General features: G+C 42.9%; 1 protein-coding gene across 8 annotated transcripts; it reads right to left on the bottom strand.

Annotated features, from left to right (window-relative positions):
- On the bottom strand, positions 1-24163 carry ZFP1 (ZFP1 zinc finger protein). Of its 8 annotated transcripts, none has more exons than XM_019012887.4 (5): positions 24005-24150; positions 23378-23747; positions 19678-19735; positions 5771-5914; positions 1-2963 (listed from the first exon to the last, which is right to left on the bottom strand). In XM_019012887.4, the coding sequence occupies exons 3-5, from the start codon at positions 19690-19692 to the stop codon at positions 2892-2894; spliced, it is 231 nt and encodes a 76-aa protein (XP_018868432.2). In that variant the 5' UTR covers positions 19693-19735; positions 23378-23747; positions 24005-24150; the 3' UTR covers positions 1-2891. The 8 variants fall into 8 exon arrangements, with proteins under 8 accessions (XP_018868432.2, XP_055222550.1, XP_004058038.1 ...); XM_055366575.2 differs by having other exon boundaries at positions 5788-5914; XM_004057990.5 differs by lacking the exon at positions 23378-23747 and having other exon boundaries at positions 5788-5914; positions 24005-24163.
- Between the last annotated feature and the right edge of the window lie 3326 nt (positions 24164-27489).

Here is a 27489-nt window from a genome sequence, read left to right as displayed (position 1 = left end):
TATAAGGGTTTATCTTTATTTTATAAAAACTGCTACACACACACATACACTCTCTGTCTCCCCTCTTGCTTTCCTGATTTGACCTAGAGAAGTTTGGAGTTTGTTCCCACACATTCTTTTCAAGGAAATACCATTCAGCCATGGTATGTTTTTACCACAGTTTATTCATCCATTCCCTTACTGATGGTCTTTTTTCTTTTTTTGTTTTTTTGGTCCTTACCAAAAAATACAACATACATTAGTAAACATATAATCTTAAGTACTGGCACTTTTTATTCCTTAGGGATAGATTCCCAGGAGATTCCTAGGTTGTAAGAGTATGTTAATGTTAAAACAGACTCACAATGTTTTCCAAGGAGGCTGTTACAATTTACATTTCTAAAAGCAGCTATGGAAATAACGTTTTCCCCTCCTTTGTGAGTAAGTAAGATGACAACTTAGACAAAAGCTTATTGGGCTATGGATGTTCTGGATAAATTTGTTCAGAAAGTCATTCAAATTAATATATAGTGTGACAGCACATCAATGATATCCAAAAATATTTTTTAAAAGCCAGTTTTTGGTTGCCATTTATAATTTCCAATACATGATTTGTGATCGATAGGGAAAGGCTGAACTTAAGAATTTGAAATCAAGTCTATAAAAGCAAATCTTTGAGTTACACAACAATTCTTGTTAATATCTGGAGAGACCACTGAAAAATCTGACTTTTATAAAAGTGTAAACATGTAAAGGAAAAGTAATAACTTATAACTCATGTTCCAAAGGGAAATGTTTTAGGTTGGCAACAGCAAAACTCAAGGAAGTAGAAATGCCTCCTTTAAACAACAAAATAGTGTAAAAATTCACTTCTAAAGGGGGTTATGCACATGAAAAATTTAAAAAGCAATGAAACAGTTGACAGTTATTTAAAATAATTTTTCCTCTAAAGTCTCTGAAATGTAACATTTGTGAACTACAGAAGCATCCTACCATTTTTGCTAGACAATTCATGAAATATTAAGGGAAACAAGGGAAGACAAAAACAGGTGGTTTCTGTCTGTGTTACACAATATTTTGGTAACAGACATGCATTTGTATGCAAATATCCCACAGGCATATTGTCTTTACACGGCAAACTCTTATTCTGTGGTGCATACTGAGTAGTACAGCTCATGTCTACCTCCTTCACGTTATAGATCAGTTATTTCACATTTGCATATTTGTGTAAATAGTGCTTCTAGAAAATCTTCAGCAAACCAGAAGCAGGGAAAACTTCAACACTGTCTTCTGTTTCCTAAGAGGCAGCTCAAGAACAATGTTCATACCAACTGATATATGCCAGCAAGCAGTAGGGAAAGACGTAGGTTCCATGCTACTTTAAATGTTACACATTTCATTTGGAATGCATACTGGATTGCAGAGATACTGAAAAACACATGTGATGTTTAGTATGGAAAATCTTATCTCCTAATTATCACAGAGGACAAGAATTTCAAATTCCCAGTGATTATGCTAAATTCACATGTGCAGATCTAAAGCATACCACTTGTGTTTTGTGGCATATCCACATAAAACCACTAAATTCATAGGATACTGTTTGTATATTTCTTATGCTGCTGTCTAGAATACTCAATTCATTCAAGATTTTAAAAAGCTCATTGTAGTACAACTGGGTGTGGCTATTTACAACTGGATATATTCTGATATGTATTCTTTAGCTGGGTATCACATGTAACTTCCAGTATAATGTTCTCATGGGATCCTATTTTTAATACATTTTTGAGTTGAGAGATTGCATCTCAGTATGAATTCCCATGTTCCCTCAATACTGTCATGAGGTTTCTCACCCGCTTGAAGAGTTCTGGCAGGAGTTTTCCACAGTACAACCTGGCTGGAGTTTCAGGGTTTCTCCCCGATGTGAACTCTCTGATGGACACTGAGTCGGGACTTCCTGCTAAAGGCCTTCCCACATTCGGAACACTCATATGGTTTCTCTCCTGTGTGGATGCGCAAGTGTAATCTAAGAGTTGACCTCTGGCTGAAAGTTTTGCCGCACTCAGTACATTCATAGGGTTTCTCTCCTGTATGAGTTCTCATGTGTATGATGAGCTGTGAGTTCTGGATAAAGGATTTTCCACATTCACTGCACTCATAGCGTTTCTCCCCCGTGTGAATCTTCTGATGTATGATAAGGTTTGACTTCTTGAAGAAGGTTTTTGCACATTCGTTACACTCATAGGGTCGCTCTCCTGTATGAATTCTCTGGTGTGTGGTGAGTTCAAACTTTTGGGCAAATGTCTTTCCACATTCACTGCACTCATAGGGCTTCTTCTCCATATGTGCTCTCTGGTGTACAATGAGGTTTGACTGGTGGGTGAAAGCTTTTCCACATTCCGGACACTCGAAAGGTTTCTCCCCAGTGTGAATTCTCTGATGTTTGATGAGGTTGGCCTTATGGGAGAAGGTTTTCTTACATACACTGCATTCATACGGTTTTTCTCCAGTATGTATTCTCTTATGACTAATGAGGAGTGACTTAAAGGAGAAAGCCTTGTCACAGTAAGTACAAATGAAAGGTTGAACCAAGTTTTTTATTTTCTGATGTTTAAAAATGGCTGCTTTATGGCTGAGGGCTTTTCCACTTTTATTGTATTCAGAATATTCTACTCCACTGTGGGTTTTCTCTTGCTTCAGGTAGAGAAGTGCTTTTCCAAATTCATTACACTCATCAGTCTGCTTTCCTGCATAGCTTCTATTACTATTAAGCAAGTCTGAATTACATTTCAAAGTTTTTTCATATAAGTCATATTTATAAGGTACTTGTCTTAAAGAAACAAAGTCTGTGTTCAGATTAAGTGCTTTTCCAAAGAGATCGCCTCTTTCCTCAATTGGGGTTTGGTTCTTAAGAATTAAAAATTGCCTCGCCTGCTCGTCTGGGTTTCTGTGGTCTCTCTCCATCTGGTCATCAGCCTTCCACACTTCTAGGATAGAGAGCACAATGAAAAGAACCTTGTCAATGCCTCCGCTGTAATGTTACCGAATGGGAAGTCTTCACACGTGTTCTATCACAGGGCTGACTCTTTAGTTTGGGACCCAGTCTCCCAATATTAAAAAATTCCCAGGGCAAATGTTTCCTTTCAAACTTTGAAAGAGAAAGGTAATAGCTTGCGGTTAAAAAAACAAAACAAAACCAAAATCAATACAAGTAGCATTGCCAGATGACAAAATGACCTTAAATTGGGCAGAGAGGGTGAAATGAGACAGAAAACAGAACACAATATGAGAAGGCTGGCAATGCCAGGGATGGAGATTCATAGTGTTCTTAAGGACACTGCAGTTAGCACAGAGACCGAGAAAGTAAGCAGATGAGGGAATTAAGGGGAAACATCTAAGCAGATCTCGACTAATAGTATTATTTGCTAAACTCGGACTACTATGGTAGAACCAGCACCAGTCTGCATAGTTCTAAGCTTTTTCTCCTTTTTTTCTACTGTTCATCTTTACCAAAATGATTTCCAGAGAACAGCACTTCTCATAGGTTTGCAGTGACAACCAGATAGAGCTCCAAATCTCTTAAGTGAGAATCTTGCAAATGGTAAAATCCAGAAACTCATTCGCTAAGAGATACACAACCCTTACCACAGGATCACTAACTGCTGCTGGTTTTATTGTTTTTTTTTTCTACTGAAGTTGCTGGGAGAGTGAACATGTTTTCACTATCATATCCTACTTTTCTTCCATTCCTATTTAGAGATAGGGTCTCCCTCATTTGCCCAGGCTGGAGTGCAGTGGCACAATCATAGCTCACTGCAGCCTTGACCTCCTGGGCTCAAGGGATCCTCTCAACATTCCAGTCAACATTCCAGGCATGAGCCACCATGCCCAGCCTACTTCTTTCAATGTGTTCAGCATCTTAAGGATAAAGTTACCCAGGTTCATTAAGTCAAACAACAGATACTGGCAAGGCTAAGATACACTGTTGGTGGGAATTTAAATTAGTTCAGCCACTGTGGAGAACAGTCTGAAGATTTCTCAAATAATTCAGAACTACCCTTTCACCTAGCAATCCCATTAAAAATCATCTGGCCAGGCACACTGGCTCATGCCTGTAATCCCAGCACTTTGGGAGGCCAAGGCAGGAGGATCACTTGAAGTCAGGAGGTCTTATTTTTGTTTTTTTGAGATGGGGTCGGTCTCTGTTGCCCAGGCTGGAGTATAATGGCATGATCTCAGCTCACTGCAACCTCCGCCTCCCGAGTAGCTGGGATTACAGGCACATGCCACCATGCCCAGCTTATTTTGTATTTTTAGTAGAGAGGGGTTTTCACCATGTTGTTGGTGCTGGTATTGAACTGACCTCAGGTGATCCGCCTGCCTCAGCCTCCCAAAATGCTAGGATTATAAGCATGAGCCACGGTGCCTGGCCTGGGGTCAGGAGTTCTACAGAGAACTTGTCTCTACAAAAGTAAAAAAGAATTAGCAGGACATGGTGGTGTGTGTCAGTCATCCCACCTACTCCAGGCTGAGGTGGGAAGACTACTTGAGCTCAGGAGGTGGATGCTACAGTGCACCGTGATGTCACCACTGGATTCTAGCCTGGGTGACAGAATGAGACCCTGTTTTAAAAAAAGATTCTACCAAAAAGACACATGCCCACTCGTAGGTTCATCACAGCACTATGCATAATAGCAAAGACATGGAATCAACCTAGGTGCCCATTAATGGTGGACTGGAAAAGAATGGTACATGTACAAGACATAACATTAAGCCATAAAAAATGAAATCGTGTCCTTTTCAGCAACGTCGAGGCTCACAAATGGGAGCTAAACAGGAGGTACTCACGGACATAAAGATGGCAATAGTAGACACACTGGTTGGTGGGAAAGGGAGGCAAGGGTTGAAAAGCTACTGGATACCATGCTCACGAACTAGGTGTCAGGATCAATCAAACCCAAACCTCAGCATCACAGAATACACCTATGTACCCCTAAATCTAAAAAGCTGAGATCAATTTAAAATTACCCAGCCACAATCTAGACCTTCATCTTACGTTATTGCTGGTTATCTTATTGTGATCCTGCTGCCATTTTGTCCAGGACAACACTGTCACTCTCATACTGAAAAATCTATCTTAAGGCCACTACACCGATTCCTATGAGCAAAAATACAAACGTTACCATTCTGGCAAAGTGAGAATGCTAATGAAAGAGCAACTAGTTACAACAGAAGTTTAAGATATGTTAGGAAAGTTTCAGGGTTCAAGTGTTAGAGGCAAATAGCTATAAGATTAAACAGGAAAAAAAGGTAAGCAGGGAGAGATGGATATTTGGAGGTATGCTTCAGAGACTGAGGTACAGGTCATCTGTCCTCAGCTATACTTAAGGGTTAGGGATTTGAAAAACAGATTCCTGAAAAGTATTTCAAAGGTACTGAGCTGCTCATAATCCTCTGGATACTAATTCCACTGGCTTCTGCTTCTCCCTCTCTCCCGTCCTATCTCCCTTAGAACGTTCTGAATTGACAACTCTATGCTACCCAAAACTCTTTTCGTTGCTCCAACTTGAAAATTGCATATGGCTTGACAGCCATTTACTAATGGGACATAGCTCCTAATTGCTTGGACTTCAGAAGCCTTAAAGGAAAGGAGATGATAGAGCTTTAAAGGCTGCAAGATCTCTCAGGTTTAACACCTGAAGACTTTTAGGCCAAAAACATTTAGTAATTCAGAAGCTCATTTCTGGTCACTGAGACAGGACATAAATACCTCTAGGCACATGGTGAGCTGTACCTGAAAACCGTCCTTACCCACTGAAAGTAAGTTGCTATAATTCTCCAGCATCACATCCATGTATAGGATCCTCTGAGAGGGGTCCAGTTGTTCCCATTCCTCCTGGGTAAAGTCCACAGTCACATCCGTGAATGAAACTGATCCCTGAAATGGCATATTGTTATTCATCCTAAGATGATCATTTGGTGATATAGAAAGGATAGATGAAAACTTTATGTCATTCATCATGAAAATCTATATATTACACCAACGATACATCTTGTTCACTGTTTTTGTTCATGTCTTCCAAAATACATTTTTATAAATAGTTGAGATTTATTCACATTCCCCTATATCTCTGGCACTGTCATATTTGATAGGTGTCTCAGATTAATAAAACACTATTGGCCAGGCACGGTGGCTCACACCTGTAATCCCAGCACTTTGGGAGGCTGGGTGGGTGGGGGAATCACTTGAGGTCGGGAGTTCGAGACCAGCCTGGACAACATGGTGAAATCCCATCTCTACTAAAATTAAGTCGGGCATGGTGGCACATGCCTGTACTCCCAGCTACGTGGGGGAGCTGAGGCAGGAGAACTGCTTAAACCCGGGAGGCAGAGGCTGCAGTGAGCCAAGACTGCACCACTATACTCCAGCCTGGGCAACAGAGTAAGACTGTCTTAAAAAATAAACACTGTTTCTGCTCTCAAGATGTGTACTGTGAGACAAGCACATTAGATATTCAGTGTTAACAGTGTGCTAATAAAGCTCACATAGGCATTATTTCTGTGACATCGATGTTTAAATAGTCAAACTTTTAACTCTTTAAGGCAGAAAATGAACTTCCAACTGTAAAATACCAGGTACAAGTAAGGATCTCTGTCCCTCCATCCCCTCATTCAAGACATAAAAATGGTAGAAAATTTAAAAAAAAAAACACATGGTTGAATTTAACAGGCCAGAACGGCTGAAGAAATGATTAGTCAAAAAATGTCAGTAAATATCTAAACTGAAACGCAAAAGGTACATTAAGGAGCCTAAAAGATATGTGGGACAAGCTAAAAAGGTCTAATATACTTGCAGCAGAAGTCCCAGGAGGGGCGGTGGAAACAATATTTGAAGAGATAACAGCTGAGAATTTTCCAACGCACCCCACACCAGGCTATAGTTTTAAAACCAGCAACCCCAAGTACAATAAGTACATAAAAAAAAAAAATACTCAGCATATAACAAAACTGATTTAAAACCCCAGAGGTGGCCAGGCTCAGGCCTGTAATCCCAGCACTTTAGGAAGCCGAGGTGGGCGGATCACAAGCGTTCGGGACCAACCTGGCAAAGATGGTGAAACCCCATCTCTACTAAAAATACAAAAATTAGCCGGGCGTGGTAGAGGGCGCCTGTAATCCCAGCTACTCGGGAGGCTGGGACAGGAGAATTGCTTTAACCTGGGAGGTGGAGGCTGCAGTGAGCCCAGACTGCCCCACTGCACTTGAGCCTGGGTGACAGAGCAAGACTCTGTCTCAGAAAAAAACCCCGAGGAAAAAACAGGTATTGCCTTCAGAGGTACAAAAAACCTGACTGACAGCTAATTTCTCAACAAAAACAATGGAAGTCAGAAGACAAATCTTCAAAGGGCTGAAAGTATTTAGAATGAGTTGGTTGACAAACTTTTTCTATAAAGGGTCAAGTAACTAGATTTTTCTTTTTCAGGCTACATGTAGTCTCTGCTAAAACAAACCGACTTGGCCATCATACCACAAAAACAGGCATAGGCAACACGTCAACAAATAGGCATGGCTGTGTTCCAATAAAACTCGATTTATGGAGGCCGGGCGCGATGGTTCATGCCTGTAATCCCAGCACTTTGGGAGGCTGAAGTGGGTGGATCACCTGAGGTCATGAGTTCGAAACCAGCCTGACCAAAATGGAGAAACCCCGTCTCTACTAAAAATACAAAATTAGCCGGGCATAGTAGCACATGCCTGTAATCCCAGCTACTCAGGAGGCTGAGGCAGGAGAATCGCTTGAACCCAGGAAGTGGAGGTTGCGGTAAGCCGAGATCGTGCCATTGCACTCCATCCTGGGCAACGAGTGAAACTCCGCCTCAAAAAAAATAAATAAACTTATGGAAACTAAAACCTGAGTTTCGTATTTTTATTTCAAGTCATTTTCACAGCACAAAATATTCTTTTGATATCCCCCCCCAACTATTAAAATTAAAAACCATTCTTAGCTTGTGGGTCACATAAAAACAAGGCAGCAGCCCATCTGGACAACGGGCCAGAGTTTGACACCCCCGATCTAGAATGATGACTAGTACATAATAGATGTCAAGTATCAGGCATTATTACCACTATTAAAAGATGTACCAAAACCAAAATTAAGCCCAGCAAGAATCAGTTGGATGTGCAAAAAAAGCAACAGCAAACCAGCAAAACATATTAAAAGTATGCAAATACGGAATGGGGAAGGAAGTTTTAAACTAATTTCTGGATGTCATCAACTTAGAAGTTGTGGCAGGAAGAAAGTACCATGTTTGGAAGAAAAATTCTGATTAACTTTTGTTTAAAATAGGAAAGTACTCAAAAAATATAAACCTTTAAAGGGTGGAAATAAGCAGAGAAGGAAAAGCAGATAAAATCAGTAATCAAAATAAAAATGGGATAAATGTCTGTTAAAAGACTAAGACCTTCAGGGTTTAAAAACCTACATATAATTTGTACAAGAGGCAAATTTTAAAAACAACACAAACTTCAATGATCCAGCTAAAATATAAACAAAGTAACAAAGCCTGAAAACAAAAGGCACAGGAAGCTGTCCACAGGAACATCAATAAACAGAATTCCAAAAAATGCACATAACATGACCCAAAATTCTATATAATCCTGTTCATGATATAAAAGTGATTAAACAAAGAGCATGGGTACACCCACACAAAACATACTGGTTATCTCTATGATGGAAAGACTGGCTTTAATGGTCAAGAAAATTTTAGGATTGAGTGAGGTGACATAAACAGTGCTGGTGTTGTGGCTCATGCCTGTAATCCCAGCATTTGGGAGGATGATGCAGGAGGACTGCTTGAGCTCAGGAGTTTGAGACCACCCTGGGCAACATGGCAAGACCCTGTCTCTACAACAACAGAACACCTAGCTGGACGTGGTGGTGCACACCTGTAGTCCCAGCTATGTGGGAGGTTCAGGTAGGAGGACAGCTTGGGCCTGGGAGGTCAAGGCTGCAGTGAACCGTGATCATGCCACTGCACTTCAGCCCTGGAGACACAGCAAGACCCTGTCTCAAAAAAAAAAAAAGGCTGGGTGCAGTGGCCACACTTGTAATCCCAGCACTTTGGGAGGCCGAGGCAGGTGGATTACCTGAGGTCAGGAGTTTGATACCAGCCTGGACAACATGGTGAAACCCCGTCTCTACTAAAAATATAAAAATTAGCCGGGCATGGTGGTGGGCACCTGTAGTCTCAGCTACTCAGGAGGCTGAGGCAGGAGAATTGCTTGAACCCGGGAGGCAAAAGTTGCAGTGAGCGAGATCACGCCACTACACTACTACATTCTAGCCTGGGCAACAGAGCAAGAATGTACTCAAAAAAACAAAACAAAACAAAACAAAAAAACAACAATGCATGCTGGGGAGGGCAGATCCTCATATGATAGAGACAGTAAGAGACAAAATTAATGTATGATTTTTGTAATATAAAAAACATTGGCCGGGCGCAACGGCTCATGCCTGTAATCCCAACACTTTGGGAGGCCGAGGCAGGCGGATCATGAGGTCAGGAGTTCGAGACCAACCTGGCCAACACGGTGAACCCCGTCTCTACTAAAAATACAAAAATTAGCCGGGCGTGGTGGCAGGCGCCTGTAATCCCAGCTACTCGGGAGGCTGAGGCAGAAGAATCGCTTGAACCCAGGAGGCGGAGCTTGCAGTGAGCCAAGACTGTGCCACTGCATTCCAGCCTGGGCAACAGAGCAAGACTGTTTCAAAAAAAAAAAGAAAAATTACATTTTAATACATTTAAAATATAATACAAGTAATATAAATTTTAAAACCACAGCCATATAAAAGAATGAAATCATATCCTTTGCAGCAACATGGATGCAGGTGGAGGGTATTAACCTAACTGAATTAACACAAACAGAAATCCAAATAGCGCATATCCTCACTTATAAGTGGGAGCTAAACTCTGGGTACTCATGAACATAAAGATGGTAACAACAGACACTGGGATCTACTGGTAGGGAAGGGAGGGGGGCAAAGGCAAAAACTATTGGGTACTATTCTCACTACTTGGTGACAGGATCAATCATACCCCAAACGTCAGCATCATAAAAATATCTATGTAACAAATCTGCACATGTACCCCCAAATCTCAAATAAGTTGAAATTATATTTTAAAAAAATCTTCAACATACACAATACATGGAAACGTCAAAATGTTAAGCACTGACTAGACAGCAAAATAGGCGGATAATTAAGTTGACCTATACTTGGGCTGGACGCAGTGGCTCATGCCTGTAATCCTGGCACTTTGGAGCCAAGGCAGGTGGATCACTTAAGGTCAGGAGTTCAAGACCAGTCTGGGCAACAGGGCGAGACCCCATCTCTAAAAAAAAAAATACAAAAAGCCCAGCGTGATGGTGCCTGCCTGTAGTCCCAGCTACATAGGGGGCTGAGGTGGGAGGATTGCTTGAGCCAAGGAGGTCCAGGCTGCAGTGAGCTGAGATTGCACCACCACACTCCAGCCTGGGTGACAAAGTGAGACCCTGTCTCAAAAGCTGCACCATACTGAAGTTACTTTCAACTGTTTTAATACATAAAAATATTTTGGCTGGGCGCGGTGGTTCACGCCTGTGATCCCAGCACTTTGGGAGGCCGAGGTAGGCGGATCACATGAGGTCAGGAGTTCGAGACCAGCCTGGCCAACACGGGGAAACCCTGTCTCTACCAAAAATACAAAAATTAGCCAGGCGCGGTAGCGGGCGCCTGTAGTCCCAGCTACCTGGGAGGCTGAGGCAGGGGAATCGCTTGAACCTGGGAGGCGGAGGGTGCAGTGAGCCTAGATCGTGCTACTGCATTCCAGCCTGGATGACAAGTGAGATTCCGTCTCAGAAAAAAAAAAAAAAAAAAAATATATATATATATATATAAAATATATATATTTCATAAAACTACTATGCTTTATTTGTATTTCTGTGAAATAAAGAAATCTTATAATCTACCATGCATAATGGAAGAAAAAAATTCGAAGGAAATTTCAGAACACCAGCTGCAAAGAGAAAAGCCTGTGAGTTTCAGGAGAGAATAGGTTACAAGTAAGTAGACTGAAAGCCTTCAGACCTCTTGACTACGCCAGAAAGCAGTATCTTCAAAATTATCAGACAGGCAAACCATAAAAACTGGACAAAATAAATAATTACTTGCAAGCACAGGAGAGCAATCACTGTAGGGCTACAATTACCAAAAGGCATCTATGAGGAGAGCCACACATTTACAATCATGCTGAACCATGGCACAGAACAACAAAGCCCAAGCAGAAGTGAGTGTTGTTGGCCGGGCGCAGTGGCTCACGCCTGTAATCCCAGCACTTTGAGAGGCCGAGGCGGGGAGATCACTTGCAGCCAGGAGTTCGAGACCAGCCTGGCCAACGTGGAGAAACCCCGTCTCTACTAAAAATACAAAAATTAGCCAGGTGTGGTGGCGCACACCTGTAATCCCAGCTACTCGGGAGGCTGAGGCAGGAGAATTGCTTGAACCCGGAAGGCGGAGGTGGCAGTGAGCCAAGATGGTGCCACTGCACTACAGCCTGGGCAACAAGAGCAAGACTCCATCTTGAAAATTAATTAAATAAGTTAAAAAAAATACAAACTGGTGTTTGGGTCTGTAAAGCAACTAGGATCTAGGGGCAATGCTATGGTTTGAGTATTTTTGTCCTCTCTAAAATTTCATGTTGAAACCTAATCCCCAATTAAGTATTGGGAGGTGTGGCCTTTGAGAGGTGATTGGATCATAGAGGCTCCTCCCCTTGTGAATGGGGTTAGGTGCCCTTCTAACGGGGCTTGATGAAAGGAGTTCATCTCCTTTTTTGCCCTTTTGCTTTCTGCCATGCCAGGACACAGCACTCCTCCCCTCTGAAGGATGCAGCATTTCAATTGCCATCCTGGAAGAAGAGACCAGGCCTTCACCAGCACCTTGATCTTGGACTCTCAGCTTCTAGAACTGTGAGAAAATAAATTTCTTCCTTTTTTTTTTTTTTTTTGAGGCAGTCTCGCTTTGTCTCCCAGATTGGAGTGCAGTGGCATGATCTCAGCTCACCGCAGCCTCCACCTTCCAGGTTCAAGTGATCCTTGTGCCTCAGCCACCTAAGTAGTTGGGGTTACAGGCAAGTGCCACCACACTTGGCTAATTTTTGTATTTTTAGTACAGATGGGGTTTAGTACAGATGGGGTTAGCCAGCACACTTGGCTAAATTTTCTATTTTTAGTATAGATGGGGTTTAGTACAGATGGGTTTAGTACAGATGGGGTTTAGTACAGATGGGTTTAGTACATGTTGGCCAGACTGGTCTCAAACTCCCGCCCTCAAGGGATCCACCCACCTTGGCCTTTCAAAGTGCTGAGATTACAGGCATGGCTACCTTGCCCAGCCAAGAAAATAAACTTCTGTTCTTTATAAATTACCTAGTCTCAAGTATTCTGCCATGGCAGCACAAAATGGAGTAAGACATAGGGTGATGGAGCTAAGGAAGCCATAGAGAAGCCTTAACATTCTGCATAAAGATTCACCTCAGATCTTTGGCTAGTTCCTAATATGTGTAGGTGGAGGGCAAGCCTCCAAGACAACTAGTGGCATCGACTGTGAGACTGAGAGCTGAGTAGAGATTTCAGAGGTTGCATAGTGCTGAGGAGCTGGGACAGTCTGAATCCAGCAAGACAGAGATACTGGCAAACAGTTGACATGCCACAAAAGCCATGCCCTAGAAGGACGGAGCACACCCTAGGAGAAAGGAGTATGACCAAACCGATACACCCACACCTGCAAATCTTAAAACATGCCCCAACGGGATCAGAATCATCTGCCAATAATTTAGCTATCTGGCAGACAAAACTTAACATTTTTTAGAAGGAGCTATGTATCATACAACATATCCAGCATACAAACAAAACTGCTAGACATGTGAAAAAGCAAAACCAGGGCCAGGTGTAGTGGCTCATGACTGTAATCCCAGCACTTTGGGAGGCTGAGGCAGGTGGACAAATTGAGCCCAGGAGTTTGAGACCAGCTTGGGCAATATACCAAAACCCTGTCTAAAAAAAGTACAAAAATTAGCTGGGCATAGTGGCACATGTCTGTGGACCCAGCTTCACACGAGGCTGGTGTGGGAGGGTTGCCTGAGCCCAGGAGGTCACAGCTACAGTGAACTGTGAGCGTTGTCACTGTACCCCAGTATGGGGGTAACCAAGACTCTGTCAAAAAAAAAAAAAAAAAAAAAAAAAGAAAAGTGAGAGAGAAAGGAAGGAAGGGAGGGAGGGAGGGAAAGGAAAGAAGGGAGGGAGGGAGGGAGGGAGGGAAAGGAGGGAAGGGAGGGAAGGGAGGGAAGGAAGGGAAGTGAGGGAAGGAAGGGAAAGGAAGGGAAGGGAAGGGAAGGGAAGGAAGGAAGGAAGGAAGGATAAATAAGCAAGCCAAAACAATGAGGCCAGACATGTGGCGCATACCTGAAATCCCAGCACATTGGGCGGCTAAGGTGGGTGGATTGCTTGAGCCCAGGAGTTCGAGACCAGCCTGGACAACACAACGAAATTCCATGTCTACAAAAAATACAAAAATTAGCTGGGCATAATGGCATGTGCCTGTAGTCCCAGCTATTAAGGAGGCTGAGGTGGGAGGATCACTTGAGCCTGGGAGGCAGAGGTTGCAGTGAATGGAGATCAAGCCACTGCACTCTAGCCTGGGCAAGACTCTGTCTCAAAAAAAAAACGAACAAACAAACAAAAAAAAAGACAAGACAAAAACAATCAAGAGATAAACAACCCAAAAGAAGCAGATGTAGACAGTACCTATACATTAGTTTTAACCCATAAACACTTCAGACGAACTGTAAAGTAATATGCAAAATATTATAGAGGTGGTCAGTTAAGATTATAAGCTGTAATCTCTACAGCAACCACTTAAAAAAAGGTAAAAGGGAAAATAGGAACACACAGGACAACTAAAAATAAATAGCAAAATGACACACTGAAATTCACCTATGCCTGTAAAAAAAAAAATCACAAATAAAATAATAAACCAATTAAAAGACAGAAATAGGCCAGGCATGGTGGCTCACGCCTATAATCCCAGCCCTTTGGGAGGCAAGATCTCATCACGACAAAAAAATAAAAAAAATTAAAATTAAAATTAACTGTCACAGGCCTGTAGTCCCAGCTACTCAGGAGGCTGACGTGGGAGAACTGCTTGAGGCTGCAATGAGCCAAGATCACACCACTTCACTCCAGCACTGCAGCCTGGGTGAGAAAGAGAGATCCTGTCTCAAAAAAAAAAGAAATAGACAGAAATAGGCTGGATCAAGGAACTTGAGGCTGCAGAGAGCTGTGTTCATGCCACTAAATTCCACCCTGGGCAACAGAGGAAGACCCTGTCTCAAAAAAAGAAAAAAGAAACAGGCTGGATCAAAACCACGACCAAACTACAAGCTATTTAGGGGAAATATACTATAAACATATGAACATAAATAGGTTGAAGCAAAAATAAAATATATACCATAACACTAATCATAAAAAAAAGGAGGTATGGGCCAGGCATGGTGGTTCACATTTGTAATCCCAGAACTTTGGGAGGCTGAGGTAGGCAGATCCCGTAAGCCTAGGGGTTTGAGACCAGCCTGGGAAACCTGGCGAGATCCCATCTCTACCAAAAACAAAACTACAAAAATTCCCTGAGCATGGTGGTACGCGCCTGTAGTTCCAAATACTGGGAGGATCACTAGAGCTCAGGAGGCAAAGACTGCAGTGAGTGAAGATCAAGCCACTGCACTCCAGCCTGGGTAACAGAGCCAGATCCGGTCTCAAAACAAACAAACCAACCAACCCAGAAGAGGTAGGTATGGCTTTATTTTTATCAGAAAAGCAGTATTATCAGGGATAAAGAGGGGCATTTCAAAATGATAAAAGGATAAGTCCATCAGGAAGACAGAATCATATGTGTGCACACATCCATAACCATATATGCAATGACTAACACAGCTTCAAATTATATCAAGCCTGACAGAACTAAAGTGAGGAATGGACAAATCCACATTCATACCTAGCTATCAGTCAAATACCAGAACAGAATGAAGGCCAGGTGCAGTGGCTCTCACCTGTAATCCTAGCATTTTGGGAGGCTGAGGAGGGCATATCACTTGAGGCCAGGAGTTCAAGACCAGCCTGGCCAACAGGGTGAAATCCCGTCTCTACTAAAAATACAAAAATTCACTGCGTGTAGTGGCACACACCTGTAATCACAGCTACTTAGGAGGCTGAGGCGGGAGAATTGCTTGAACCCGGTGGTAGAGATTGCAGTGAGCCAAGATCACACCACTGCACCCCAGCCTGGGAGACAGAGTGAGACTGTCTCAAAAAAAAAAAAAAAAAAAAAGACATTTTCAGAAATTCAGCCTAAAAAACATACCTCTCACAAACCCTTTCTCAAGAAGCTGCTGAAGCATGTACTTCAATAAAACAACAGTAATCCAAAAAAGAGAGGCTGCGAACAAAAGATCAACATGAGAGAGAGGAAGGAAATCCCTAGGAGTGGGAAGGAGACAGCGGTGGGAGATGGTGAAATAGCACTGATTCTCTACTAACACCACATTACTTGTAGTTACGGACTGGAACACAGTGATTCAAAAGCTGGCATTTTGAGGGTTGTCATCAACAAGATACCTGCGGCCACTGTACCAACTTTTTATTAACCTAAGGGCAGAATGCCTGGGTGAGCCTGGCCCAGATTCTTAACTGTACTTGGTTTGGCTTATCTTGAACATGTTCTGATGACATCTGTCTTTCCCCTCCATACCAGACTGCCTTGGATCAGATGAGAACAGTCATTTCATGTCACAGAAGTGTTCTGCTTTAATCTACTCCTGAGTGGTGGCTATTCACCAGTGAACCAAGATGCATAAAACGCATAGCATCCCACTCCCTCTAATTATATTCGTACCAAAAATTCAATACCTAGTCTACACTCTGACCCTGTCACACGGCCCAACTATGTTGAGCCCTATGCTTCTCATGACCTTGCCAATGACCTCCCCAAACGGGACTTCTGTAAACTCTCAGGAAAGTCAAAGCCAGGCTATACCTGGAAATTCAATTCAGCTCATCTTTTCCTGGGAGGCTTTGTCCAACAGTAGCAAAATTTCTTTTCTTTTCTTTTTTTTTTCTGAGACAGAGTCTTACTCTGTTGCCCAGGCTGGAGTGCAGTAGCATGATCTCGGCTCACAGCAGCCTCTACCTCCTGGGTTCAAGCGATTCTCCTGCCTTAGCCTCCGGAGTAGCTGGGATTACAGGCGCATGCTACCACGCCCGACTAATTTTTTTTGTATTTTTGGTAAAGACAGGGTTTCGCCATGTTGGCCAGGCTGGTCTCGATCTCCTGACCTCAAGTGATCCACCAACCTCGGCCTCCCAAAGTGCTAGGACTACCGGCATGACCCACCACACCTGGCCCCAACAGTAGCCAAATTTCTAGACACAGCTGCTTTACACTGCCAAATTTGCTTGGTGTTGCCACATTGCTCCCAGTAAGGCTGTATCATTCTATACTATCTCCAGCAATACGTGAGTGGTTTCATTTCTTCTTAGCTAACACTAGCTAGTGTAATTTAAAAAATAAATGATAACCTAAGTCTTGGCAAAGGGCCCACGGATGCATCTTTTAGATCTCACATGTCTGAAAGGAAAAAAAACCCTCCACCAATCAGACAAAAGATTATGCAAACCAAGGCAATATTAATTCCAGTTATAGTTTGTTAACTAAATTTTATATTAAGACTATAAGTGATATTAATCCCAGTTATAGTTTATCAACTGAATATTAGATTAAGAATATATCTAAGTGGTAAAGTCTTTAAGGAAAGCAAGGGAACTATTAAGAAAAATGTCAAGATAGCGGCTATCTACTAGGCGGATTCAATCAGAAAATTTGTCATAAAGAACAGATAATGTTCTGTTTCTTAACTTGGGTGCCTACATGGGCACCCATTTTATTATTATTCTTTAATGCATATATATTTGTTATATATGTTGTTATAACACATTTAAAGAGTGTTACGTCTTAATACACTATTCTGTACATGTGTCACACAAAGATTAGGAAAAAAAAGAATGAGCAACCTCTATGCTCTGATATGGAAATACTTCAAAGATATGTTACTGAATGATTTAAAAAACACATAACTGGGCTGAGCACGGTGGCTCACACCTGTAATGCCAGCACTTTAGGAGACTGAGGTGGACATGGATTGCTTGAGCTCAGGAGTTCAAGATGAGCCTGAGCGACAGGGCAAAACTCCATCTCTACAAAAAAATACAAAAAATTAGCTAAGCATGGCGGCATGTGCCTGTAGTCCCAGCTACTTGCGGGGATTTAGGCAGGAGGACTGCTTGAGTCCAGCAAGTCGAGGCTGCAGTAAGCTGTGTTCACATCACTGCACTCCCACTTAGGTGACAGAGCGAGACTCTGTCTCAAAAACAAAACAAAATCAAATCACGTAATTAAGAGATTGAAACACAAACCATAACCAGGCACAGTGACTTACGCTTGTAATCCCAGCATTTTGGGAGGCCAAGGTGGGTGGATCACTTGAGCCCAGGAGTTCGAGACCAGCCTGACCAACATGGTGAAACCCCATCTCTACTAAAAATACAAAAATTAGCTGGGCTATGGTGGTGCGCACCTGTAATCCCAGCTACTCGGGAGGCTGAGGCAAGAGAATCACTTGAACCTGGGAAGTGGAGGTTGCACTGAGCCAAGATCGCGCCACTACATTCCAGTCTGTGTGACAGAGCAAGACTCCATCCCAAAAAAAATAAAAATTAAAAACATAAATAAATAAAATGGCTGAAGTCCAGAACACTGACAACACAAAATGCTGGTGAGGATGCAGGGCCGTAGAAACTCTCATTCAGGGGGTTCCCTCTCTCGGCTTTGGAGCCCCCCTCCCTCTGTCTCTGTACAGGGGAGCCTCTTCCTTCTGCCTTCTCTTTTCTTTGTTGCCTATTAAACTTTCCGCTCCTTAAAACCAAAAAAAAAAAACAAACCTCTCATTCATTGCTGGTGAGAACGTGGGAATGTAAAATGGTACAGCCACATGGAAGGGAGTTTGGCAGTTTCTTACAAAATTAATTATATTCTTAGTGTATGATCCAGGGGCCTTGGTATTTATCCAAATGAGTTGAAAACATGCCCCCAAAAAACCTGCACACAGATGTTTATAACAGCTTTATTTATAATTGCCAAAACTTGGAAGCCACTAAGTTTATCTGTTCCTTCAATATGTGAATGGATAAATAAACCATGGTACATCACATCATGACATATTCGGTACTAAGAAGAAATGAGTTATCAAGCCAAGAAAAGACTTGAAGGAACCTTCTCTTTTTTTTTTTTTTGAGACAGAGTCTCGCTCTGTTGCCCAGGCTGGAGTTCAGTGGCGCGATCTCGGCTCACTGCAAGCTCCGCCTCCTGGGTTCACACCATTCTCCTGGCTTAGCCTCCCGAGTAGCTGGGACTACAGGCGCCCGCCACCACGCCTGGCTAATTTTTTGTACTTTTTTTTTTTTTTACTAGAGACGGGGTTTCACCGTGTTGGCCAGGATGGTCTTGAACTTGGAGGAACCTTAAATGCATATTTCTAAGTGAAGGAAACCAATCTAAAAAGGCTACCTACTGCATGAATCCAACTATATGACATTCTAGAAAAGACACAACTAGGGAGATGAGACAGTAGAAAGATCAGTGGGTATTAGGGACTTAGGGAGACAGAGGGAGAGGTGCATAGGCGGAGCACGGGATTTTCAGGGCAGTGAACCTATTCTGTATGATGCCATAGTGATGGATACATGTCATTATATATTGGTCAAAATACACAGAATGTACACAGAGAGTGATCCCTACTGTAAACTATGGTCTTTAAAGTATCAATATTGGCTCATCAACTGTAACAATATACACATTAATGCATATATTAATAGTAAAGGAAACTGGGGGTAGGGGTTGGGAATGAGGGGGTATATGGGAACACACTGCATTCCCCATTCAATTTTTCTGTAAACCCAAAACTGCTCTAAAAAAAATGAAATCTATTAAAACAGAATGCATATAAACAGAACAGTATGATTAACATGCTATCTTACGTTTGTGCTTTTATTTGTACTTGTGTAATTATGTACAAATAAGCTCTGGAAAGCTATACAAGAAAGTAATGACAGTGGTACCTGCTTGGGGTGGGGGGATTTAAATACAAACCCACATATTTACTGCATTCTCTGGCATTAGGCTAATCTGACTGGAAAAACCAAATACATACAATAATCTTCTGCACTTGCACTGAGGAATGTTATATGAAACAACCACAGATAAAGTGACAACCCTTTCAAAGTTGGTTGTTTCTGGGGGTGCTGTCCAAAACACCATCTATATGAAGGTCCATAAAATTTATTCAGACCTAATGTACAGAACCAAATAATTGGTATTCATAACCAATGCAAGACATTTAATTAACTCAATTTGCTTTTTGGCTGCTGGTATTGATTAGTTATTCTTGCTATGTTTCCTTTGTGTCTTATTCATACTTTTCTATTTCATTTTCTGGATCCTTATAAACTTCCTTAAATGCACTGAAAAGCAAAATGGGGAATAAACAAACAACTCACCTGGGATTTGTTCATTTTCTGCAGTTTTGGGCAAAGGCAGAGAACTATGAAGGCAGAACTGGAATAGAGGAAAAAGGAAGGCATTGTTATTAAAGGTCTGACCTGCCTTACAACTCCTAGAATGACTTGTTTAGAAATCCCTAGAGACCACCTGGGAAAATACCACCTCCTGGGAAAGTCCCTTTGCCTCTTCAGAAGGGGCAGAAAAGATCATACTAACAGCACCTATCTTCAATCTAACATTATCAGACACCCATAAAGGCAAGACTAAGATAATCCACTATCAAAAGAGGCAAAACAATCAATAGAACCCTCAACTGCTGAAATTATCAGACAGGGCATTTAACACAACTATGATTCATATACTAAAGGCTTTACTAGAAAAGGTGGACAACATGAATAAACAAATAGGGAATTTCAGCAGAGATGGAAACTGCAAGAAAAAATCAAATGGAAATGCTAAGAAAAGTACAGTAACAGAGTTGATCTTTCAGCAGGTTCATTAGCAGACAAAGGAGCTAAGAAAAGTTTCAGTAAACTTGAAGGTAGGTCAAACGGAAACTCAAAGAGAAATGGAAGAAAAACATAAAAGGATAGAGCATCCAAGGGCTGTGAGACAATATCAAATGGTCTAATAAACATGTAACTGAAATTCCAAAAGGAGAAAAGAAGTATTTGAAGACATAATGGACAAGAATTTTCCAAAAATAATAATATCAAACCACAGGTCCAAGAAACTCAATTTATCCAAACAGGGAAAATACCAAAAACTAAACTCAAACAAAAACACACATGGACACATCGTATCCAAACAACTGAAAACCAAAGTTAAAATCTTCAAAGTAGCCAGAGGAAAAAAGACATATTATATACAGAAAAATCAAGATAATGAATGATAGCCACCTTCTCATCAGAAACTAAGCCAGAAAACAAAGTAGTGACATCCTTAAAGTGCTTTAACAACAACAAAAAAGCAACTAAAGCAAAAAACTATTAACTCAGAATTCTATACTCAGCAAAAATATCTTTCAAAAATGATAATGAAGTAAAAAACCTTTTTCAAACAACAAAAACATAGCGAATTCATTATCAGTAGACCTGCACTAGAAGAAATGTTTAATGAAGTTATTTAAATAGAAGAAATATGATATCAGACAAAAACCTGAATCTACACAAATAAATGAAAATCTCTTGAGAATGGTTAAAATGAGGATCAACACAATAGATACTTTTTCTTGCTTTTAATCACTGTGAAAGATTATCTAAAGCAAAAATAGTAGCAAAGTTTTGTGGGTTTACAGCATATGTCAATATTCTGCAACATGTATGACAACAATAATGCAAAAGACGGGAGGATGAAATTGGGAGTATAATGTTCCAAGCATATTGACATAGAACAGTATGATATCTTTAAAGTTCCACTAAACTTTAGGGTAACAACCAAAAACTCTGTTAAATTTTTACAAATATACAATAAGACAACAGTGGAGATAAAATGTAATTATAAAAAAGACCCACTTAAGCCAAAAGTAGACAGAAAAAAAGGTAAACAGAAACAAAGACCAAATGAGAAAAATAGAAAAAAACCAGCAAGATGGTAGACTTTAACACAACTGTATCAATAATTGGCATAAACACACCAATTAAATAACAGAGGTCAAATTATATAAAAAAAGTAAGACCAAACCATGTGCTGTCTATAAGCAGTTTGTTTTAAATATAAAAACATAGCTACATTCAAAGTAAAAGGATGATCAGTTGTAGCAGTCAGGAAATTAAAAAAAAAAAGATAAAAGAATGGAAAAAGAGGGTCAGGCACAGTAGTCATGCCTGTAAACCCAGTACTTTGGGAGGCAAAGGTGGGTGGACTGCTTGAGCCCAGGGGTTTGAGACCAGCCTGGGCAACATGGCAAAACCTCGTCTCTACAAAAAATACAGAAAATTAGCCGAGTGTGGTGGCTCATACCTTGAGTCCTAGCTACTCGGGAGGCTGAGGCAAAAGGATTAGGGCGCACACCTGCAGTCCTAGCTACTCGGGAGGCTGAGGCAAAAGGTATGAGGTTGCAGACAGCTGTGACTGAACCACTGCACTCCAGCTTGGGCAACAGAGACAGACCCTGTCTCAATCATTCAATCAATCAAGGAAGATTCTACGATCAACAGCACAATATTTATTCAAATACACACGAAACAGTTACCCAGAGAGATCATCATATCCTCGACCTTAAAACAAACTACAACAGGCCTGGTGCAGTGGCTCACGCCTGTAAAGCACTTTGGGAGGCCAAGGTCAGCGGATCACTTGAGACCAGGAGTCTACTAAAACAAAATGAAACAAAAATACAATACAAAAACAAACCACAACAAATTTAAAATAATTGAAATTTGTAACACAGTATTCTGACCAAATCAGAATTAAACTATAAATCAATAATATAAAAAGATCTGGGCCGGGTGCGGTGGCTCACGCCTGTGATCCCAGCACTTTGCAAGGCTGAGGCAGGTGGATCACCAGGTCAGGAGATAGAGACCATCCTGGCTAACACGGTGAAACCCCGTCTCTAATAAAAATACAAAAAAAAAAAAAAAAAAAAAAAATTAGCCAGGTGTGGTGGCGGGCGCCTGTAGTCCCAGCTACTTGGGAGGCTGAGGCAGGAGAATGGTGTGAACCTGGGAGGCGGAGCGTGCAGTGAGCCGAGATCTCGCCACTGCACTCCAGACTGGGCAACAGAGCGAGACTCTGTCTCAAAAAAAAAAAAATCCGGAAAATCTCCAAAAACTTGGGAATTATGCAATGCAATCTAAATAAATAAGGGTAAAAAATGAAGTCACAAGGGAAGTTAAAAAAATTTGAATTGAATGGTAATGAAAACACAATATAAAGGCTGGGTGCAGTGGTTCATGCCTGTAATCCCAGCACTTTGGGAAGCCAAGGCGGGAGAATCACTTGAGGTCAAGAGTTCTAGACCAGCCGGGCCAACATGGTGAAACCCCGTCTCTACTAAAAATACAAAAATCAGCCAGGTGTAGTGGCGGGCGCCTGTAATCCCAGCCAGGAGGACTGCTTGAACCCGGGAGGCAGAGGTTTCAGTGAGCTGAGTGCCACTGCACTCCAGCCTGGTGACAGAGTGAGACTCTGTCTCAAAAACAACAACAAAAAAGAAAATACAAGATATAAAAAATTTGACTGACGTAGTTAAAGTAGTATTTAGAGGAACAGTTACATCAATAAATTGTGTCTGGCCGGGCGCGGTGGCTCACGCCTGTAATCCCAGCTACTCGGGAGGCTGAGGCAGAGCACTACTTTAACCCAGGAGGCGGAGGTTGCAGTGAGCCGAGATCAAGCCACTGCACTCCAGCCTGGACGACAGAGCGAGACTCCGTCTCAAAAAAAAAAAAAAAAGAAAAGAAAAAGAAAAGAAAAGACATGGTACAATACAAAAATAAAGTATTACAATCACATAGGACCACCATTTTACATGAGGTCCCTCGTTGACAGAAACACTGTTACGCAGAGCGTGACTGCACCAGAATCATGGGAAAACTTTCGTATTTCAAAGTAGTGAAGAATTTTGGGTGCCCCAAAAGGAAAGAACAGTAAATTCCACCAGAGAGAAATTTAAAACCTCAAAACGTATACATGGCAAAATCTACCAGCGAGTAAAATCAAAAGATAAATGAAAAAATATCTGCTGCTCACATAAAGTACCACCGGGTTGTGAGACCTTAGGGAAATCACTTTCCCCTTCTGAACCTCCCGTGTTCCTGGGATAGCGACGGAGATGATAACGCTGGAAGTCACGGGGTGGATGCGAGGATCAGGGGGACACCTCACTGAAGACCCTCTGACAAAGGGATCACGGTTCTCCTTCACCACCGGCAACTGACCAGGCTCCAGTCCTTCCTCCACCCACGAGGCACCAGGCATCGGGGCGTGGCCAGGTGTGTCAGGCCACGCCCCCACCACGCCCCGGCGGGGGCCTTGTCCCGCGCGCGCGCGCGCCCGCCGGGGCTCCAGGACTCGCTCCCGCGCGGCCCGAGCCCTTCGCCGCCCGTCTGAGGCGCATCTCCTGACAAAGAGAAGAAGGCGAAGCCTCATAGCCGCCCTTCCCTCCGCCGTCCCCGCCCCCGCACATTCGGCCAGGCGTGCCCCGCCGGCCCCGTTCAGAGGCGAGCGCCGCGCAACCCCGGACGCCGCCCTGAGGGTCACTGCCGCCTACGAGTAGCCGAAGTTTGGGCTCCCACCCTGCGCGGGCACGAGCCCATCCCTCATCTCATTCCCCTCGGCCCCAGGCCGCGCGGAGCTACCTGGAAGCCCCTCTCGTACCTGGAGGGGCGCAGCCTTCACTCGTGGCCCAGTGCCACAGCGGGTCACGGCGCAGGGCGGCGAAGACGCGCGGAGACGGGGGCTCTGTCACCCACTCGCCGCTGGTGGTGGGGGAAGGGCGGCCACCGGCGCGCTCGCAGCACTGCACATGCGCAGAAGCAGGGGCGCGCGCCGTTCCCAGGGTCCTCGGAGGGGTGGTCCATCCACGTTCGGGACTACATTTCCCACAAGCCTCCGGGGCCGCGGCTTTAGGGACTCTCAGGAAAGTCTTCCCCTTGTTAGGCGGTCTGATGAGCCGACCAAAAAAATCCAAGGGTAGGCTGGGTACAGTGGCTTACGCCTGTAATTCCAGCACTTTGGGAGGCTGAGGCGGGCGGATCAGGAGGTCAGGAGATCGAGACCATCCTGGCTAACACGGTGAAATCCCGTCTCTACTAAAAATACAAAAAAAAATTAGCTGGGCGTGGTGGCGGGCGCCTGTAGTCCCAGCTACTCGGGAGACTGAGGCAGGAGAATGGCGTGAACCCAGGAGGCGGAGCTTGCAGTGAGCCAAGATCGTGCCACTGCACTCCAGCCTGGGTCAGAGCGAGACTTGGTCTCAAAAAAAAAAAAAAAAATTTTTTTTGTAGAGACTGAGTCTCTCTCCCTGTTGACCATGCTGGTCTTGAACTTCTGCTCTCAAGTGATCTTCCCACCTAAGCCTCCCAAAGTGCTGAAATTGCAGGTGTGGGCCACTGCACCCAGCCTCGGTTACTTATTAATATATCACTATGGACTCATGAATACTTAACTTTGGGGAATAACCCAATACTATTCTACTTAGTTTGTCAATCAAAGTGTTCTAGCTTTGGCCCTTAGGAGTTCTCTCAGGTGACTCCTGGGCCCCTTTGACATGCCCCATCAGTGTGTGTGTGAACACTATCTTACTTTCTGACATTACAAGATAATCCAGGGCCATCTCATAAATTTCCTTCCCCTTGTCCTAAAATCAGCCCTTTCTCGAAGGACCCCTGGTTCCTTTACTGGAGACTGGCATTAGAAACACAAATGCTGGCCCCGAGTGGGCTCCTTGCTTCTTAGGGTATTATTATGATTTTTAGGACCCCTTGGCTGACAGAGCAAAGAAATATATGTATGTATGCTAAGGTGTGCATATACATATATCTACAAACAGGGTCCTTTTTTTTCCTTTTCTTTTCTTTTTTGAGACAGGGTCTTGCTCTGTTGCCCAGGCTGGAGCACAGTGTCACGACCATAGCTCACTGCAGCCTTGAACTCCTGGACTCAAGCAGTCTTTCTGCCTCAGCCTCCCAAAGTAGCTAGGACTACAAGTGAACACCATCACGGCTGGCTAATTTTTGTATTTTTTTGTGGAGATGGGGTTTCACCATGCTGTCCAGGCTGGTCTTAAACTCCTGGGTTCAAGTGATCCTCCTGCCTCAGCCTCCCAAAGTTCTAAGAATACAAGCTTGAGCCACCATGCCCAGTCTATATCTATAAATAGTTGTATATGTAATTATCTGTATCTGTATTAAGTTAAACATGAGTTGTTACTGATTCTTCAATTGTAATTCATTATCATATGGATCATTCTGGCCTCCTTTCTCACTGAACTGTAAATTTTCAGTCAACCAGTGAGAAGCCTGGCTCCTACCATTCACCACCTATTGACTATTGTTCCAGTATACATGTATAGCCATAGTAGGACTGTCGACGAGCATCCCTGCAAAAAACAACTTCATTGACTTGAGTACAGTACTGACATGTAGTTCCTTTTGCCTTTACTTTTACAAATTCCATTCAGTTCCATAGTTACTTATGTCAGCGCCTTTTTCCCCGACCCTCTTCAGTGGGGCTGTTTTATACATTTAGAAAGAAAAAGTTAGATTCTCTTGCCACCATCTGCATTTTTTCCTGGGACTCCCCCGACTTCCTAAATGATCTTTTAAAAATTTGCCTTGGCTGGGCGTGGTGGCTCATGCCTATAATCCCAGCACTTTGGGAGACAGAGGTGGGTGGATAACTTGAGGTCAGAAGTTCGAGACCAGCCTGGCCAACATGGCGAAAACCCATCTCTACTAAAAATATAAAAATTAGCCAGGCATGGTGGCGGGTGCCTGTAATCCCAGTTACTCGGGAGGCTGAGGCAGGAGAATCGCCTGAAACCCAGGAGGTGGAGGTTGCAGTGAGCCAAGATTGGGCCACTGTACTCCAGCCTGGGTGACAAAGTGAGACTCCGTCTCAAAAAATAAATAACCCAATTAATTAATGAATGATAAAGATAAAAACTTGTCTGTATTGTTTCACTCAGTGTGGTAAAGCTCTATAGGTTTTGACAAATGCATAATGTCATGTATGTACCATTATAGTACCATACAGAAGAGTTTCACCACCCTCAACATCCTTTGTTCTTCATTATTTATCCCTCCCACCTTCAACTCCTGGCAATCACTGAATTTCCCCCCCCCCCCCAGACAAGGTCTCACTCTGTTGCCCAGACTCGAGGACAGCCTTGAACTCCTGGGCTTACCAATCCTCTCACCTTGTCCTCCCAAAGTGTTGGAATTGATTACAGGCTGGAGCCACAGTTACCAGCTAATCACTAATCTTTTTACTGTCCCTATGGTTTTATCTTTTCCAGAATGTCATGTGGATGGAATAATACAGTATATAGTCTTTTGAGACTGACTTCTATCACTTAGCAATATGCATTTAAGGTTCCTCTATGTTATTTTGTATTAAGGTTCTTCTTTGTCTTTTTGTGACTTGATAGCTCATTTTTAGAATTGCTGATTAACGTTCCACTGTATGAATGAGTTACAGTTGATTTATCCATTCACTTTTTGAAGGATCTCTTGGCTGTTTCCAGTGGTTTTTTTTTTCTTTTTTGAGATAAGGTCTCACTCTGTCACCCAGGCTGGAGTGCAGTGTTGTGATCATGGCTCATTGCAAGCTGTAACTCCTGGGTTCAAGCAATCCTTCTACGCCAGCCTTCTAAGCAGCTGGGATTACAGGCACCAGCTAGTTTTTTTTTTGTTTGTTTTTTGTTTTTGTTTTTTTTTTGTTTTTTTTGAGATGGAGTTTCACTGTTGTTGCCCAGGCTGAAGTGCAATGGCACGATCTCAGCTTATCGCAAACACCGCCTCCTGGGTTCAAGCGACTCTCCTGCCTCAGACTCCCAAGTAGCTGGGATTACAGGCATGCACCACCACACCTGGCTTTTGTATTTTTAGTAGAGTTGGGGTTTCTCCACGTTGGTCAGGCTGGTCTCGAACTCCAGACCTCAGGTGATCTGCCCACCTCGGCCTCCCCAAGTGCTGGGATTACAGGCATGAACCACCATGCCCAGCCAGGCCTGGCTAATTTTTTTTTTTTTTTGAGGCAGAGTCTTGCTGTGTTGCCCAGGCTGGAGTGCAGTGGTGCGATCTTGGCTCACTGCAAGCTCTGCCTCCCGGTTCACGCCATTCTCCTGCCTCAGCCTCCTG

This window comes from Gorilla gorilla, chromosome 18, assembly GCF_029281585.2.
Source record: "Gorilla gorilla gorilla isolate KB3781 chromosome 18, NHGRI_mGorGor1-v2.1_pri, whole genome shotgun sequence".
NCBI lineage: Eukaryota > Metazoa > Chordata > Mammalia > Primates > Hominidae > Gorilla > Gorilla gorilla.
Note: the sequence above shows the minus strand (reverse complement) of the source record. Positions and strands in the feature narration are given on the sequence as shown.